At 42.7% G+C, this 17,584-nt stretch overlaps 1 protein-coding gene across 1 annotated transcript; it reads left to right on the plus strand.

Annotated features, from left to right (window-relative positions):
* Positions 1-927: 927 nt before the first annotated feature.
* LOC122563551 (orexin receptor type 2-like) lies at positions 928-16,792 on the plus strand. Its single transcript, XM_043717421.2, has 6 exons — positions 928-1,174; positions 4,645-4,823; positions 6,782-7,025; positions 11,733-11,848; positions 15,570-15,784; positions 16,065-16,792. Exons 1-6 carry the CDS (start codon positions 928-930, stop codon positions 16,198-16,200), a joined length of 1,137 nt encoding a protein of 378 aa, XP_043573356.2. The 3' UTR covers positions 16,201-16,792.
* Positions 16,793-17,584: the final 792 nt, after the last annotated feature.

A 17,584-nucleotide genomic window follows, 5' to 3' on the forward strand; every position in this document is an offset into this window, starting at 1 on the left:
TGAATGGACCTCTCATATATTAGAATTGATCTTTCTCTGTAGCTGTAACACTTTATTCTGCATTGTGTTCTATTACCCTGATGTATTCATGGAAGGTATGATTTGTCTGGATAGTACTCCATACTTTTCACGTGACAATAATTAACCAAACCAAATTAAATCAAAATGTGCGTTTAGCATGGCTGACAAAGCCACCTTCAGTTTAAATTAGAGACTTGCAAAGGACTACCACAACATGAATAAATCCACAGCATCAAACAACAAGGGGCTACTGCGGTGCCAAGGCAGAGTCCTTACCCCTCAACTGAGAGGCCTGGATTCAAGTCCCATTTGCTCCAGGGGTGTGTAATAGCAACTCTGAATTGATTGATTGACTCCGAAAACTAACTTATTTTTCCCACAGTCTAAGAATAAGGAGTAAGCCCTTGAGGACTGCAATGAGGAAGAATTTCTTCACATGGAGAGTTATCAACTTGCAGAATTCTCTCCCACAGAAAGCTGTTGGGGCCAGGTTGTCAGATATATTCAAGAGGGAGAGCTGGACGTGACTCTTGCAGCTAAAGGGATCAAGGGGGATGGAGGGAAAGTGGGAATGGGATACTGAGCTTGCCTGATCATAATGAATGTTGGTGCAGGCTTGGAGGGCTGAATGGCCTACTCCTGCACCTATTTTCTATGTTTCTATGACTCCTGCCAGTCTGGATGATATTGAATGGGAAATGTCATCTTGGAGACAAATCATGGTAGTAGCAAAGCTGATTATAATGCTGTACCACTTGTATTAATGACTGCTTGGAAATAGATTATAATCCAAAATATATGGTTTGTAGAAGTTCTCATTAGTGCATTCCCTGTTTTTCAGGTATTGGAATCCTGACTGTGAATGGCTGTCTTAGTAATTCACTCACTAACATTGCGATCTTAGAAATGAATTGTACTGGTCTGTGCCTCAGTACCAAGGTTACAAATGGATATCTCAATCATACTTTGCACGTGTCCAATCTGACTGCACCCATCTTAAATGGAACACCAACAGCGGGAGATGGCACAGACTGCGATGATGAATTTCTGCAGTACATATGGAGGGAGTATCTCTATCCCAAACTGTATGAATGGATCTTTATTATTGGATACATTATTGTGTTTGTGGTGGCACTTGTTGGCAATATTTTAGGTAGGTTGAAGTTTTATTTTTAAGCAAGGTATCTTTGAAAAGCAGGAATTTTGCAGTTACCCTCCACATTTTCGCCCAGTAACAGAATCACCAGCCATAGACTTCCCAGATTAATCCAACTTTAGGAATGTGCACATTTCACCATTGTCACAGTCCTGCCTAGATTCCTGCATGAGAACTGACTGATCCTTACCCTTCCAGGCATTTCATTGTGTGCATCGCTGTGTGTCAGAAAGCGGCTTTCAATCAAACTATTCAGACCTGCCTTGGGGATAAGGAGAGTTTCTGTACTTGGAGGGTGATTTGATCCAAACCAGACACCTCATTCAGACTGAGCTGAGAATAAAGTGGAGCTCATTTACTCTGCAATGGCAAAATACTGCAGCTGCTGGCGATCGAAAATAAAAGCAGGAAGTGCCGGCAATTCCCAGTCCCAACTGTTTGTTTTGCGGAGCTGTGGAGTCTGTCGACTACGTATCTACTGACTTTAGGCAATTGCACTCCCTTTTTAGTTATTTGAAAAATGTTACGTTCTGTTTTTAGTTATACTTCAGCCCCACGCTCCTGATCTTTGGGTGCGGAGGGGTGTGGGCAGGTCAGAGGAGCACCTCGTGGGTCTGCTCCTGAGCCTGGCCAGGCTGGCTATAAACAGGTCCAGGTAGTGGGCCATGGTGGGGGTCATCTCTGCCAACTGTCTGCCCCTCTTCCGCGGTAATCTTTGCACCCAGGTGTCATTGGAGAGGGAGCACAGAATCCATCAATGCTCACCATGCCTTCGGAGAGAGATGGACACCCCATGGAGCGGAATGCTTTATCTCTCCTCTTGGTATCATTCCGATTTAGCCCCTTTCCCTCCCCCTCACCTTCGATGCTCTGCATTGTCCGTAACAGGTTTTGCATGTAAATTATTCATTTGGAAACACCGGTGATTTACTGCTTTTGGGGAGGGCGGAGGTGGGGCGGTTGGGGCTGGTGGTGGTTAATAGATGAACAAATTGGGTGATGGGGTAAAAAATTCAACACCCACTTCTGGATATAAAAGTAAAACTGACAGTGCTGGAAAAACTTGGCAGGTCGGGTAAGTATCCCTGGACAAAGAAATACAGTTAACATTTTGCACCCAGAATGATTCTTCTTTAGAAAAGGGAACAGTGTGATTTGGACTGAGAGTGATAACTCTGTTTCTCTCTCTCTCTCCCCCCCCACAAATGCTGAATCTCTGCTGAGTTTCTCCAGCACTTTTCATTTTTATCCTATTTTTCAGAATGTCCATACATTTATACAATAGCGAGAGAATTATTCTGAAGCAGTGGCCCCATATTTGGGAGTTCTGATACAATGCCAGATCTCCCCCCCCCCCCCATAACCAAGACTCCAGTGATCCTCTGAAATGGTTTCTCCTTAGTCCCCTCGCCCCCTGAATTCTTCAGCTTTCCTTTGAATTTCCCAGTCGGAGGTTTCAAAGTCTCCTGCCTCCCTGACCCTCACAGAGCTCTCCCCCAACACCCAGCCTTATGAGGTCCACACATCCCCCAAACCCCACCCAACCCCACAGACCTGCACCAGCCCTCAATGGCGCCCCCAACCCTTCATGCCTGGGTCTGCAGCAGCCAATTTGGACTCAAGTGCTTCGAGCCCTCAGCAGCTCCTACAGAGGCCCTGGAGAGAACTGGTATCAGAGTAAATGGATCCAGTCCAGTTTAATTCTTCTCGGTTCAGATCTCCAGCCAACCCAGTACTTTGCCTTTATTCCAGCCATTTCAGAGGTGCCTGGTAGTAAGTGGGGGGGCGGGGGGGGGGGGGGGGGGGGTCGGGATCCACTTTTCCTCCCAACCTCAGGTCTCCATATCTGGGATGAAATTCAAGTGTTTGTCTCCTTCTCTTAAGTTGTACAGATCCACAAATAAACCCTTTGGCAGTGGATGTAAGGACAGAATAACCCTCATTTTCTATTGAGCATTTTATTTAAATTCACCTAAAGAAATGTTGATGGATGCCTTTATAAAGGAATCATAAATTGTACTTTATGCCACATACTGCAACTTTCACTGATTCACTGCACTTTCCTTTCTATGTATATATTTAAGCAAGGTCTGTTGATGAACTTTGGAATGGTTAAAAAGGATCCAGGAATGTTCTTCGATAATCTATCGTTTGTGGAAGATCTATCCTTTAGTTATAATCTGCTGACAGATTGCTGTAAGGTTAGAATGCCCTCTGGTGATAGAACTGGGTCATGACTCTTACAACGTTCAGAAAAATTATTGTTTCCATTTCGATTATAAAATTCCTGTTCTCAATTAATTAAATGGAGGCCCCGAAATATTGTCGATTAAAATCGATTCAGGGAATTCAAAACTCTATCTCACAAACACTTTTTGAAAATAAAGACAGTACTGTAATTCTTTGATAGTGAATTTCTTCCACATCTCCCATTCCTTGAGAAAATTCAATCCCATTTTTCATATCATTTCATGTGCACTTTCATCATTCATGCTGGGAGTATGGGCGTGAAGAGTTAATGTGAATGGTACTGTTTCTCTTGTTGATTCAAGTATCACCTTTTAGAAAAGGTATTTATTCTTGTTCTCCACAAACCACCAGGAGGTATCGTGAAGTGCCCAAGTGACAGTTCAGTGGGACATCTTGTAAAGAGCCATAGAGATGTACAGCACAGAAACAGACCCTTCAGTCCAACTGGTCCATGTCGACCAGATATCATCAACAAGCTCATTATTACCATCAAGAGCAGCAGGTTGATACATATTCCCATTTCTGTTTGTGACTTCTCTTCAAAGCACACAATACCTGGTGGCTCAGTGATTAGCATTGCTACCTCACAGCATCAGGGACCTGAGTTCCGTTCCAGACTTAGGTGACTGTCTGTGTGGAGGGAGTTTGCACATTGTCTGAGTGGGTTTCTGCCACAATCCAAAGATGGATCAGCCATGTCAAACCGCCCACAATGTCCAGGGACATGCAGGCCTGGCGAGCCAGCCATGAAAAATGCAGGGTCAAGAGGATAGGGTGAGTCTGGGTGGGATGCCACCCGGCAGTTTGGTGCAGACTTGACGGGCTGAATGACTCCTTCCGACATGTTAGAGATTCTATGGTATGATTCCATGCCAGGGCTCAGCATAGAGGGAAATAGGGTACCTCAGAGCCCAACCCTAACCTAATCTAGTCCAGTCCCACTTGCCAGCACTTGGCTCATATCCCTCGACACAGAGGCAGTAGGAGGCTCTCTGCCAGCCATCACCCACCTGCCCAAATAAGTGCCCCCAGCCATCAAAGTGAGAAGGCATTTAGTTCCACCCACAGTCAAATTAATGAGAAAGCTATGTGAAGAGAACCAGAAACTCTAAGTTCCAAGAAATGCTAAATAAGCCAATTAGTGTCTGATTCATATTTTGGACGGGATTGTTTAACAGAACCTAATGTCACTCTCATTCTGTCTGTCTGTATTGCAGTGTGCTTCGCAGTGTGGAAGAACCACCACATGCAGACTGTGACCAACTACTTCATTGTAAATCTGTCCCTGGCAGACATTCTGGTCATTGCTATCTGCCTTCCTGCCAGCCTGCTGGTGGATATTACTGAAACCTGGTTTTTTGGTCAAACCTTCTGCAAAGTGATACCCTATTTACAGGTATGATCATCTCACAGATATTTCACCATTTATCCCTTCCTTGAAATGACTGAGACATTTACCCATTCAAAGTAAAACTTGCATTAAAACAACACAGAAATGAACTAAACAACAACTGGACCTGAAACGTTAACTCTGATTTCTCTCCACAGGTGCTGCCACATATCAGTTTTCTAGCAATTTTTACTTTTTGTTTCTGATTTGCTTTATCTGCAGCTTTTTGGTGTTTACAGAAAAGACCTTCACATGAATATGCCTATATTGTGCAGCTATTTAAAATTTCCAACTTTAATTCAACATTATTTGCCCATCACATAGCTATGTAAAAATAAATTCCAATCGCCACTAGTTTTCCCTTTCTTTTGAATTCTTTCTAGTCCCCTAACATCTGGTCCAGGCCATAAGTTCATAAGTCAGTTAGCTCAGTTGGCTGGATGGCTGGTTTGTAATGCATAGTGATGTCAGCAGTGAATAGTGAAGAAGGTGTTTGGTATGCTTTCCTTTATTGGTCAGAGTATTGAGTACAGGAGTTGGGAGGTCATGTTGCGGCTGTACAGGACATTGGTTAGGCCACTGTTGGAATATTGTGTGCAATTCTGGTCTCCTTCCTATCGGAAAGATGTTGTGAAACTTGAAAGGGTTCTCAAAAGATTTACAAGGATGTTGCCAGGGTCGGAGGATCTGAGCTACAGGGAGAGGCTGAACAGGCTGGAACTGTTTTCCCTGGAGCGTTGGAGGCTGAGGGGTGACCTTATAGAGGTTTACAAAATTATGAGGGGCATGGATAGGATAAATAGACAAAGTCTTTTCCCTGGGGTCGGGGATTCCAGAACCAGAGGGCATAGGTTTAGGGTGAGAGGGGAAAGATATAAAAGACACCTAAGGGGCAACTTTTACATGCAGAGGATAGTATGTGTATGGAATGAGCTGCCAGCGGATGTGGTGGAGGCTGGTACAATTGCAACATTTAAGAGGCATCTGGATGGGTATATGAATAGGAAGGGTTTGGAGGGATATGGGCTGGGTGCTGGCAGGTGGGACTAGATTGGGTTGGGATATCTGGTCAGCATGGATGGGTTAGACCGAAAGGTCTGTTTCCATGCTGTACATCTCTATGACTCTATAACTCAGTGTGGGGTCAGTTCCTGCACAGGCTGAGGTTATCATGAAAGACTCTCATTCTCCAATGTCCCCCTTCACCTGAGCCGTGGTGACCCTCAGGTTAGACAGTCATCTAAGGGGGGAGCAGGACTGTAGTGAGTTTACCTTTTACAGCCTGATATGAGGCAGGGTTGTTGTGAGGAAGGACCGTCTGTCCCTTTCAGCATACTGCTCTCTCTCAGGAGTCTAAACGACTGCTTGGAAAACTCTTCCAATGACAGTGTGACTGTAAACCGAGGTGGAGATTTGAACCCCTTAATGGAGTGTCAGAACTGTGACACAACATGACAATGAAACATATCCAGCCAATGACATCTTTTAACGTATTGCAGATTTTTTTTTAACCTTTATTCTGAAGACGTGTCCACTCTTTAAGATCAACTCGAAGTAACTCAGGCCTGAGGCTGCCCGAACCAAATAGATAGGTATGATTTTAAAACATTTTCATTCAGTACTCAACCTATCATCTGACTGTCGATGTTTAATATCAACCTGTTCAGACACTCCTCTGGAGCTGGTGGGACCTGGACTTGGGCCTTCTATCACTCCGACACAAAAGCTCTAAGTTCATCTGACTGTAAACGGAGGAAATTTGTCAGATTCACGAAGGCCTGGGAAGAATAATCATAGAGATGTACACTTGAAACCAATTTGCATCAAATTTAATTTTCAAAAATAAGGGTGCCACTTAAAATCATATCTCATTCCTTTTATATAAAGATTCTTTGCAGAATATCTCAGATTGACTCCGCCATGGTGTTTTGGTTCAGTTCTAACGAAGCCTTTTCTTTTTGCAGACAGTGTCGGTGTCGGTGTCAGTACTGACTCTCAGCTTCATAGCTCTTGATCGATGGTATGCAATATGCCACCCCTTATTGTTTAAAAGCACAGCAAACAGGGCAAGGAACAGCATCGTTGTAATCTGGATCATATCCTTGGTGATCATGATTCCTCAAGCTATTGTCATGGAGCAGAGCAGTGTCATTCCTGAATTAGCCAACAAAACCCTACTTTTTACAGTCTGTGATGAGCAGTGGGGAGGTGAGTGCAGCTTATAAAGTTGGACCGCGTTGTCCTGCAGCACAATTATCTCGACTTCTGTTCATTCGGAAGAGAAGCATATGTTTTAATAAGTCATTACCTCCTGCCCAAGTAACCCACACTAAAATGAGCATCTTCTTTCATCCTCCTTGCTATCCTGTGGTTTTAAAAAAAATTGACTCAAATTTTGAGCAATATGTAAAAATTACCTGCACTGAGTAATGAAAGGTTGCTTTATTTAGTTTGATTGAAAGATTTCACCACACGGCAACTGTTGTGGTCTTCCTATGTGGGTAGCACAAATCTTTGATGTATTCCCGGAACGGGAGCTCAGACTGGGCAATGTGTCAGTACTTTGGGCTTCATCTTGTTCCGAAAGCATTCATATTCCAGGGACGGACATTAAGAACTAGGAGCAGGTGTAGGTCAGCCTCTCGAACCTGCACCACCATTTAATACTGTCATGGCTGATCTCATCTCAGCTTCAACTCTTCTTTCCTGCCCACTCTCCATAGCCCTTCAATCTATCACTCATTACAAATCTGTCTATCGCATCCACGCCCCAGCATTCACTGCACTCTGAGGTAGTGAATTCCACAGATTCACAACCCTTAGGAAGAAATATTTCTCCTCATTTCCCTCTAAACCCTTCCTATTCATACCTATCTAGATGCCTTTTAAGTGATGTAATTGTAGCAGCGTCCAACACTACCTCTATTTCCCCACATGAGGAAGTACTTTTTCTGCGTCTACTTTGTCTAACCCCTGTAGCATTTATATACCTCAATTGGATATTCTCTTATTCTTATAAACTCCAGAAAGACAAGTCTAAGCTGCTCAATCTTTCTTCATAAAACAAACCCCTCACCTCTGGAATCAATCCAGTGAACGTTCTCTGAACCCCCTCCAGTACAGCTACATCCCTCCTTAGGTAATGGGGACCAAAACTGTATGCAATACTCAAGGAGTGGTCTCACTATTGTCTTGTACGGTTTCAGCAACACTCCCTTACTTTTATAATCTATTCCTTTAGCAATAAATGCCAAAATCCCATTTGCATGGATGGCCATTTCTTGGGAGCATCCCTGTTCCATTACAGCCCAGCTCTGGACACTGTCAAGGGCATTTCTGAGCTACAATAGGAGTTCAGGCTGGCACATGCCTGCTAGACCCAGTATTTTTGGACCTAGCGAGGATTGGCTGCTTGGCATGCTGAGGCTGGGCCCAAACAGTCTGATGATGGCCTTTGGGTGTGCCCCTTCCGCCCATACCCCACCGCCCCCAGTACCCACACCCCACCCATACCCCCGAGTCATCCTAATACAGCTTTTCACTGGGCAGGGTATTTGGCGCATTTGCTGCGTCTCTGTAACTATTGGTGTCCACTCTGAGTATTCAAATAACCATCATCTGTGACAATGCCCCAGCAGATACAGAGAGCTGCTCCATCTCACCACAGATACTGAGGCATCATCAAACTTGCATTTGAAATAGAGTTCTTACAAAGCTAAGAAGCATCTAATTCAAACATAGTACATTATAACAGTTATTATAAATCACTCGATTGCTGGAGGTTAAGTGCGGAAGTAAAATGGTACAATACATTCAGAAACTTACACTGAGAATAAATGTTAGAAATAATTCCTCTTATTCATAAATATTTTAAATGAGCAGTAAGTCAAGTTTACATTGACTACAATGAGAAATTGGCACTATTTCAAAGTGTGTTAAATAATTAAACATGGTACCAAATGAACCATTTTCATTGAAAATTCACTTTTCAACTGAAGGAGAAATGCAGGAAAGACGTTTATGAATCTTGCAAGCTGAGAAGAAAACTAATATGTGTGTTTTCCTATGAGTAGCTTAATTTCATTATCATTATAGAGTCATACAGCATGGAAACATGGCTTAGAAAGAGTGGATGCTGGGAAATTCTTTCCGTCAGGTGGGGATACTAGGACTGGTGGACACAGCCTTAGAATTAGAGGGGGTCCATTTAGAACAGAAATGAGGAGACATTTCTTCAGCCAGGGAGTGGTGGGCCTGTGGAACTCACTGCCACGGAGCACAGTGGAGGCCGGGACTTTAAATGTCTTCAGAGATTGAAAAATTCTTAATCTCGCAAGGAATTAAGGGACGAGGAGAGTGCAGGTAAGTGGTGTTGAAATGCCCATCAGCCATGATTGAATGGCAGAGTGGACTCGATGAGCCAAATTGTCTTCAATTCCTATTTCTTCTGGTCTTATGGTCTTAAACAGACCCTTTGGTTGAACTCATCCATACCAACCATGTTCCCAAACCAAACTAGTCCCACGTACCTGTGTTTAGCCCACATCCCTCCATACTTATCCAAATGTCTTTGAAACATTGTAACTGTATCTGCATCCATTACATCTTCTGGTATTTCATTGCACACATGAACCACTCTCTGTGTAAAAATGTTGCCCCTCATGTTCTTCTCAAATCTTTCTTCTCTCACCTTAAAAATATCACCCCTAGTTTTGAACCGCTTCCGCCCCCCCCCACCACACACCTTAGGGAAAGGTCAAAAAGTGTGGTGCTGAAAAAGCACAGCAGGTCAGGCAGCATCCGAGGAACAGGAGAGTCGACGTTTCAAATGTTCCTGATGAAGGGCTTATGCCTGAAACATCGACTCTCCTGCTCCTCGGATGCTGCCTGACCTGGTGTGCTTTTCCAGCACCACACTTTTCGCCTTTGACTCTTGAGCATCTGCGGTCCTCACTTTCATCTTGGGGAAAAGACTATTCACCTTGTCTATGGTCCTAATGATTTTATAAACCTCTATAAGGTCAAAGAATGTTAATGATGGGAATTGAAACACTTTCTCAGTGTCACTGTCCAAATGTTGCTGATCAGGATTGGCAGAAGCACCTGAATATTGAAAATCCCTGAACTCTGGACTCTGCCCCAACTGCACAACTTCATCTCAATGTCAGAAGAGCACCTCATACTGCACCAGTGTAACTTTTTCCATTCTCCTCACAAACCACCATTTCAATTGTGATTATCAATTAGTGCTTTTACTAGCATGAAACAAAAAAAAACTGAATAGAGAACTCCTTCAGGGGAATAAAGTTCCGAATTCAGCATTACTGATTCCTCAAAGGATTAGCATTGTATTAAGGCATGCTTTAGCAGGCTTAGCCTTTAGGTCAGTCCGCTATGGAAGTACTGTCACAGAGCAGCCTTGTCAAACATTGTAATGTTTTAATCTAATATATGTTGAAAGACAAGTATTTTATAAATGAAATGGTAGCAGAATATATCATCATTAATTAACTCATCATACCCTCTTCATGGTATATGTTATAGTGAAGTATCGTACTTTATCATAATTCCACACCGATTCCATACAGTGTTTTCTCTCACAGTCAGTACTTCAGCAATGTTCCCGCTAATCGTTTTCTCCTGCTACATGACCCTTTGAGATCCATGTGTGGCAGAAGCTACCAGAAACAGAACCTGTATGTCAACACGCCAATTGTTGAACCCAGGGCTTCCCAACAGCTCCCATAGCCAAATTCATTCAGCTTAGAAGGGCCATTGTATGTCAGGGTACTTTTAAGATTAATACTCATGATATCAGCACAGCAACATCACATGAGCCCTAAGATTTGGGGTGGCATGGTGGCTCAGTGGTTAGCACTGCTGCCTCACGGTACCAGGGACCTGGGATCGATTCCAGCCTCGGGTATCTGTGTAGAGTTTGCACATTCTAGCTGTGTCTGTGTGGGCTTTTGCCGGGTGCTCTGGTTTCCTCCCACAGTCCAAAGCTGTGCAGGATCGATGGATTGGCCATGCTAAATTGCCCCATAGTGTCCAGGGATGTGCAGACTAGGTGGCTTAGCTATGGGAGGTACAGGGCTACAGGGATAAGGTAGGGGGGATGGGCCTGCCTGGGATGCTGTTCAGATGATTGGTGTGAATTCAAAGGGCCGAATGGCCTGCTTCCACACTGTAGGGATTCTATGATTCATACAAACATCTCAGGCTCCATCTTATCTCAAATCACTTGATGCATGATACCCTACTGGAAGCAGGCTACCCTGATGTAACATAATAACTTACTGTTAGCCCAAACACCTATGTACCTGAAAATGAAATGCATATCCAGAAAAGGTGGTTGCAATAAATGTCTGTTGGATTCTTCAAGCTCACATTAGACACACCTGGTTTCTTATCTCTCGGTAGACAAAATAAACATTGCCACATTGGATAAAATGTCCTGTCGGAAACCCAGTGCAGGTCCTTGATTGCTTGTCTGCTGATATCATCAGAAAGAGACCATTCAGCCCATCATTCAGCTGGCTCTCCATTCACTTGGTGCTCCTTGCTATATGTATTCGTGGTCAGATAGTAATTCAATTACCTCTTGAATGCCTTAATTCAACCTGGCTCCATTCAGCTGTTGGGCAGGATTCCAGATCCTAACCTGAACAGGGAAAATAATTTTGTTATTGAGATCTTTCATGAAGAGTCAAGGTGTATAGTGCAGTGTAGGTTCAGAGGTCAGGACATCATCAAGGCTGAAAAACGTAGTGAAGATAATATCCATTAAGAAGTTTAGGTTTATGTGAAGCCTCTATAGACTGAAAGAGGAAGCAACAACTGATGGAAGTAAAGAGTTCCTTATGGGCAATACTAACTAACTCTAAACCCTGTATCTTTATTTCCCTTTTCCAGATGACGTCTACCCTAAGGTTTACCATGTTTGCTTTTGTATAGTAACCTACGTAGCTCCCCTGTCTTTGATGTTTCTGGCATACTTTCAAATATTTAGAAAGCTTTGGTGTAAACAGGTAAGTGCATGAGCAGCCTTTGGAAAGCCAAGAGCTTAACATCTACAAATAAAAGAATAGATAACTTCCTTTGTACAGTAATGAAAACTGGTGTAAACTGATGTACATTTCATAAAAAATACTGAATAAGAAAACTATGTTTGTATAAAAGATGTTAAGTATTGATCACTGATTCTGATATGTTTATTTGATAAAATGCATTGATGTCAAAAATCTTTTTAAAAACAGCCATTTACTCAAGTGAATAAATCAGGTTAGTGACATACCAAAGGTTTTTGTAAGAGTAGCAACCTTTATTTTATATGTTGCTTTTTACCAACAGCAAAACATTTCCAAGCATTTCACAACAGTATTGTCAATAAAAATGCGTGACTATCCATAGAAAGAGATATTAAAAAGTGTCTAAAAGCTTGGTCAAAAACTTGTGCCTCTATGACGCGTCCACCTTGACCTTCAACTCAACCCTTGTCCATCACTTCCAGGCTCAACAATCACAAGTTCTGCTCAACTTCCTCCAGCCCTAAAAATCCCTCAAACTTCCCATTTCTGTGGCTCTGGCCACTTGTGAAGACAAGAAAATCTTTAGAGAGGGAATTGGAGATGATAGGACTGAGGTACCTGAGGGCATATGTGCCAATTGTAGAAGGGGGTCATTAGGACTTGATGCTGGTTAGGAAATGAGTAGAAAGCACTTGGATGAATCAGAGTTTGGACAGAAGGGGGACAGGGGAGCACTGGAATTTGAGTATTCAGAGTAACTTTCAGCAATACCAGTAGAGTTATCAATCACATTTGGAATTAACAAGTAAAATGCAAATGATTTGTTTCCTAATGGGAAAAAGGCTACATGGAGATGGATAGTAAAGACATAAGTGAGTTGTATTAGGGAATAAAAAGTAAAAGCCACTCCCCCAGTGTCTGTAAATGGACTACTTTCCTTATTAATGTGAGGAAAAGCAGTGAAGTGTCTTCCTACAAACACCATCCAATAGTTGACTTTATAAAATGTATTCCTGATGAAGGGCTTAGGTCCGAAACATTGATTGTCCTGCTCCTCGAATGTTGCCTGACCTACTGTATTTTTCCAGCACCACACTCTCGATTCTGATTCTCCAGCATCAGCAGTCCTCACTTTCTCCTCCTTTATAAAAGAGATATTTAAATGCCTGATTATATGGAATATTCTTGTGTTCAATGATATATTACGTGCATATATTCTTTTTTAAGAATCCAACTTTAATAAAAATTGTCAAAAGAAAACATATTAAAATTGATCAAATCATTGACTTTGTCACTCCTGTTTGTTACCCAAAAGCTCACATTTTTAAAAATCCCCATTTCTCTCTGATGCTGTACTTTGATTTGCATTTTCTTCTCTTGCCCTTGCATAAAGTGCTAATTGCTGCTGTGGGGTGGTGCCGCCTGCTTTGGCATTTCTCTGGTTCCTGTGGACACCACAGTAGTCACAGAGTTGTACAGCACGGAAACAGATCCTTCGGTCCAACCAGTCCCTGCCAACCATAATCCCAAACTTAATTAGTCCCACCTGTGCTTGGCCCATATCCCTGCAAACATTTCTTATTCATGTACATCATTTTATAAACCTCAATAAGGTCATCCCTCAACCTTCTTTGCTCCATTGAAAAAAGGTCCCAGCTTATCCAGCCTCTCCTTTATAACTCAAACCCTCGATTCCCAACAACATCCTGATAAATCTCTTCTGAATCCTCTCCAGCTTAATAATATCTTCTCTATAAAAGGGCGACAAGAACTGGACACAGTAGTCCAGAAGATGCCTCACCAAGGTCCTGTACAATATCAACATAATGTCCCAGCTCCCATACTTGAAGGACTGGGCAACAAAGGCAAACATGCTAAACTCCTTCATAAACACCCTGTCTATATGTGATGCAAACTTCAAAGAATTATGTACCTAAACCCCAGGACTCGCAAGGCCCTACCTTTTAATTGTAGAAGTCCTGCCCTTGATGATTTTACCAAAATGCTATTATTTTCATTTATTCAAATTAAACTCCATCTGCCACTCCTCAGCCCATTGATCAATTTTGATCAAGATCTCTTTATAATCTTAGATAACCTTCTTTACTGTCCACTATTCCACCAATTTTGGTGTCATTTGCAAACTTACTAACTGTGCCTTTTTTATTCTCATCTAAATCATTTATATAAATCCTGTCAAGCGTACCGTTATCTAACATTCAGGCTGCCAACATTCCCAAAGATTCAGCACAGCCAAAGTTCAGGTTTGAGATCCATGTGGCATTGGGATTCTGGGATTGTCCAAGATTTTCCGAGAATGAAAGATTAATCCCTTCATCCTGTGGGCAACCTTCGAGGAAGGTCAGAGGGGTTTTAAAACAAAATTTATTTTCTTTAATTGTGGTCTTTGTTTATTATGGAGAGGCAATGGCCTAGAGGTACTGTCACTAGACTGTTCAATCAGTGACCCAGTCAATGTTCTTGGCACCCGGGTTTGAATCCCACTACAGAAGATGGTGTAATATTTGTTTCCATCAGGCAGGGTTACTAGGACTCGTGGGCACGGCCTTAGAATTAGAGGAGACATTTCTTCAGCCAGAGAGTGGTGGGCCTGTGGAATTCACTGCCACGGAGCGCAGTGGAGGCCGGGACATTAAATGTCTTCAAGGCAGAGATTGATAAATTCTTAATCTCGCAAGGAATTAAGGGATACGGGGAGAGTGGCGTTGAAATGCCCATCAGCCATAATCGAATGGCGGAGTGGACTCGATGGGCCAAATGGCCTTCCTTCCAATCCTATTTCTTATGGTCTTATGGTCTAATATGAATTCAATTTTTTTTTAAATCTGGAAATAAGGATCAAATGATGACCATGAATCCATTGTCGATAGTTGGAAAAACCCACCAGGTTCCCTTTAAGGAAGAAGACTGCCATCGTTACCCAGTCTGGCCTACACACTCCACACCCAAGCAATGTGGTTACTCTCAACTACCTCTGGGTAATTAGGGCTGGGCAATAAATGCTGGTCTGGCCAGCGACACCCTCATCCCATGAGTGAGTAAAACAATGATTGAAAATAGGGGAAGAAGAATGTTGTGAAACTTGAAAGAGTTCAGAAAAGATTTACAAGGATGTTGCCAGGGTTGGAGGGTTTGAGCTATAGGAAGACACTAATAGACTGGGCCTATTTTCCCGGAGCATTGAAGGCTGTGGGGTGACCTTATAGATGTTTGTAAAATCATGAGGGGCTTGGATAGGGTTAAGGTCTTTTCCCCAGGATGGGCAGTCCAAAACGAGAGAGCATAAGTTTAGGGTGAGAGGGGAAAGATCTTAAAGGGATGTAAGTGGAAATGTTCCACGCAGAGGGTGGTACGTGTATGGAATGAGCTGTCAGAGGAGGTGGAGGCTGGTACAACTGCAACATTTAAAGGCATCTGGATGGGTATGTGAATAGGAAGTGTTCAGAAGGATATGAGCCACATGCTGGTGAATGGGACTAGATTTAAATAGGCTGTCTGGTCAGCATGGATGAGTTGGACCCCGAAAGGACTGTTTCTGTGCTGTTCAGCTCTATGACGCTATGGAAGGTCATGTGATTAAATCTCCAGAAATGCATCCAGTCCAAGTTGGTACCCGTTTGATGCACGTGGCTGAGTGCTACGACTTGTAAACTTTTAAAACAATCACGCTCGGGAACGTCTTCTTATATTGTTTCCTCAGATCCCTGGAACATCATCAGTTCCACTTGCGTGTAAGTGGAAGCCCCGCTCAGCACTTTGTTCAACTCACTCACAAGACGGCCCATCACAGAGGACATTCGCTGCTGAGATAAAGCAGACGAGAGGACGGAGAAAGACCGCTCGCATGCTAATGGTGGTGCTGCTAGTATTTGCATTGTGCTACCTCCCCATCAGTATCCTCAATATCTTGAAGAGGTGAGTTAAGCGTTATTCACCTGTGTTATCTCACACACCGGAGGAAGTAGACTCCTTATGGTCTACGTATGTCCAAGCTGTAAGTGAGTTTTGTGGATCCTCCAATGATTGAAGAGTCTGCTCCGAAATCAGCACAAACTCCACAGGGCCAGTGGTCACATGGAGTGCTGGGAATGAAGAGCCCACAAAATTGGAGAATTGGATCAAATTGGAAAAAGTAGCAAATGGGTGGTTAACCAATATATAAAAATCAATGTGTTTAAATGCATTTGCTTTTCAGGGTCTTTGGAATGTTTGAAGACTCTGAGGACAGGGATACTATCTACGCCTGGTTCACCTTCTCTCACTGGCTTGTTTATGCAAACAGTGCTGCCAACCCCATCATCTACAACTTTTTAAGTGGTGAGTTTTTATAGCCTGTGTTTTTAAGAGATCAAGGGAGAGCATTTTTGTTCCAAGAACATAATATTAATTTTCAATGATATATCTATAGCTCTTGGTACTGATACCAGCAAAGAGATTACAATCTTACAAAGAAGAAAGACTAAAGCAGACAATTTTAACTGAACACCTTCAATATTAATTTTTGACAATGGTTATTTTCCTTATTTGTCAATTCACTACCACCAGTTTTCCTCACACAGCAAGGTAAAGTTGCCATTGTCGTAACAGACCTCTGCTGTCCCATTAAAGAGAGAGAGAAGACTGTCAGGAGTTTAACCTGAGGGCCACCATACCTCAGGTGAGGGGAGAGGTTGAGAAGGAGAGTCCTTCATGTTAGTATCAGCCAATGTAGGAATTGAAATCACATTGTTGGCACCCACTCTGCATTGCAAAACAGCCAACTGAACTAACCAATCCAGCTAAGACAGTTGGTTGAAACAGGATCAACAACAAGAGAGCAAATTGGCACCATAATCTTCCACAATATTGTATTGAAGATAGTTATAAGGAGTTATGTTGGTGATTTCATTTGTAATCACATTTCTAAAGGATGGGAAAATATTTACAGTGTCCAGAGCGAATGGGGGTACCCAACAATGATGGGATCCAACCAGTAAGTCAGCACACAGCAATGGAACACAAGTTTGTTCTTGGGCTATGCTGAGCTGCTAACCTCCACCATGCTGCCACAGGGAAGATTTAAGCAAAGGAAGGTTTGTTCCCTGCCCACCATGAAACACAAAAGGGGTTGGTTTCAACTTTAAGATATGCCTTCCAACTGGTCATGGCTTCCATGTGACCTGGAGAAAATATTAGGAAGTGAGACAGAGCAGCAGCAAAAATAAGAGGTTAGAAATGGTACCATAACTTCAGTGCAATGGATAAATCATTTTACACTGAGAGTGGAGAAATTCATTCAGTCAGATGGTAGTGAATCTTTTGAATTCTCTAGTCCAGAAGGATGTGGTGGTCAGTCATTGAATGTATTCAAGACTGTGATTGACAGCCTTTTGGACACTAAGGGATTTAAATGATGTGAAGATAAAGGAAGGAAGAGCTTGGATTGATGTCAAAGATCTGCTGTGATCCTGTTGAATGATAGGGCATCTTATATCATGTTAATAAGACCATAAGACCTTAAGCCATAAGAGCAGAAATAAACCATTCAGCCCATCAACCCCACCATTCAATGAGACCATGGCTGATCTGATATTTCTCAACTCTACTTTCCTGCCCTTTCCCCATAATCCTTGATTCCCTTACTGATTAAAAGTCTGCCTCTCCCAGCGTTGAATAGACTTAATGGCCCAGCCTCAACAGCCCTCTGTGAGAAAGAATTCCTCAGATTCGCTACCG

The sequence above is a fragment of the Chiloscyllium plagiosum genome, unplaced genomic scaffold, assembly GCF_037043375.1.
Source record: "Chiloscyllium plagiosum isolate Xiang-an unplaced genomic scaffold, Cpla_swu_hap1 HiC_scaffold_30, whole genome shotgun sequence".
NCBI classification, from domain to species: Eukaryota; Metazoa; Chordata; class Chondrichthyes; order Orectolobiformes; family Hemiscylliidae; genus Chiloscyllium; species Chiloscyllium plagiosum.

What these genes read in the sequence shown, in the direction of transcription:
- LOC122563551 (XM_043717421.2), top strand. Translation starts at nt 928, where the DNA reads ATGAATTGTACTGGTCTGTGCCTCAGTACCAAGGTTACAAATGGATAT. An exon ending in ACTTGTTGGCAATATTTTAG is followed by an intron (nt 1,175 to 4,644) that starts GTAGGTTGAAGT and finishes TCTGTATTGCAG; the next exon opens with TGTGCTTCGCAGTGTGGAAG. An exon ending in AAGTGATACCCTATTTACAG is followed by an intron (nt 4,824 to 6,781) that starts GTATGATCATCT and finishes TTCTTTTTGCAG; the next exon opens with ACAGTGTCGGTGTCGGTGTC.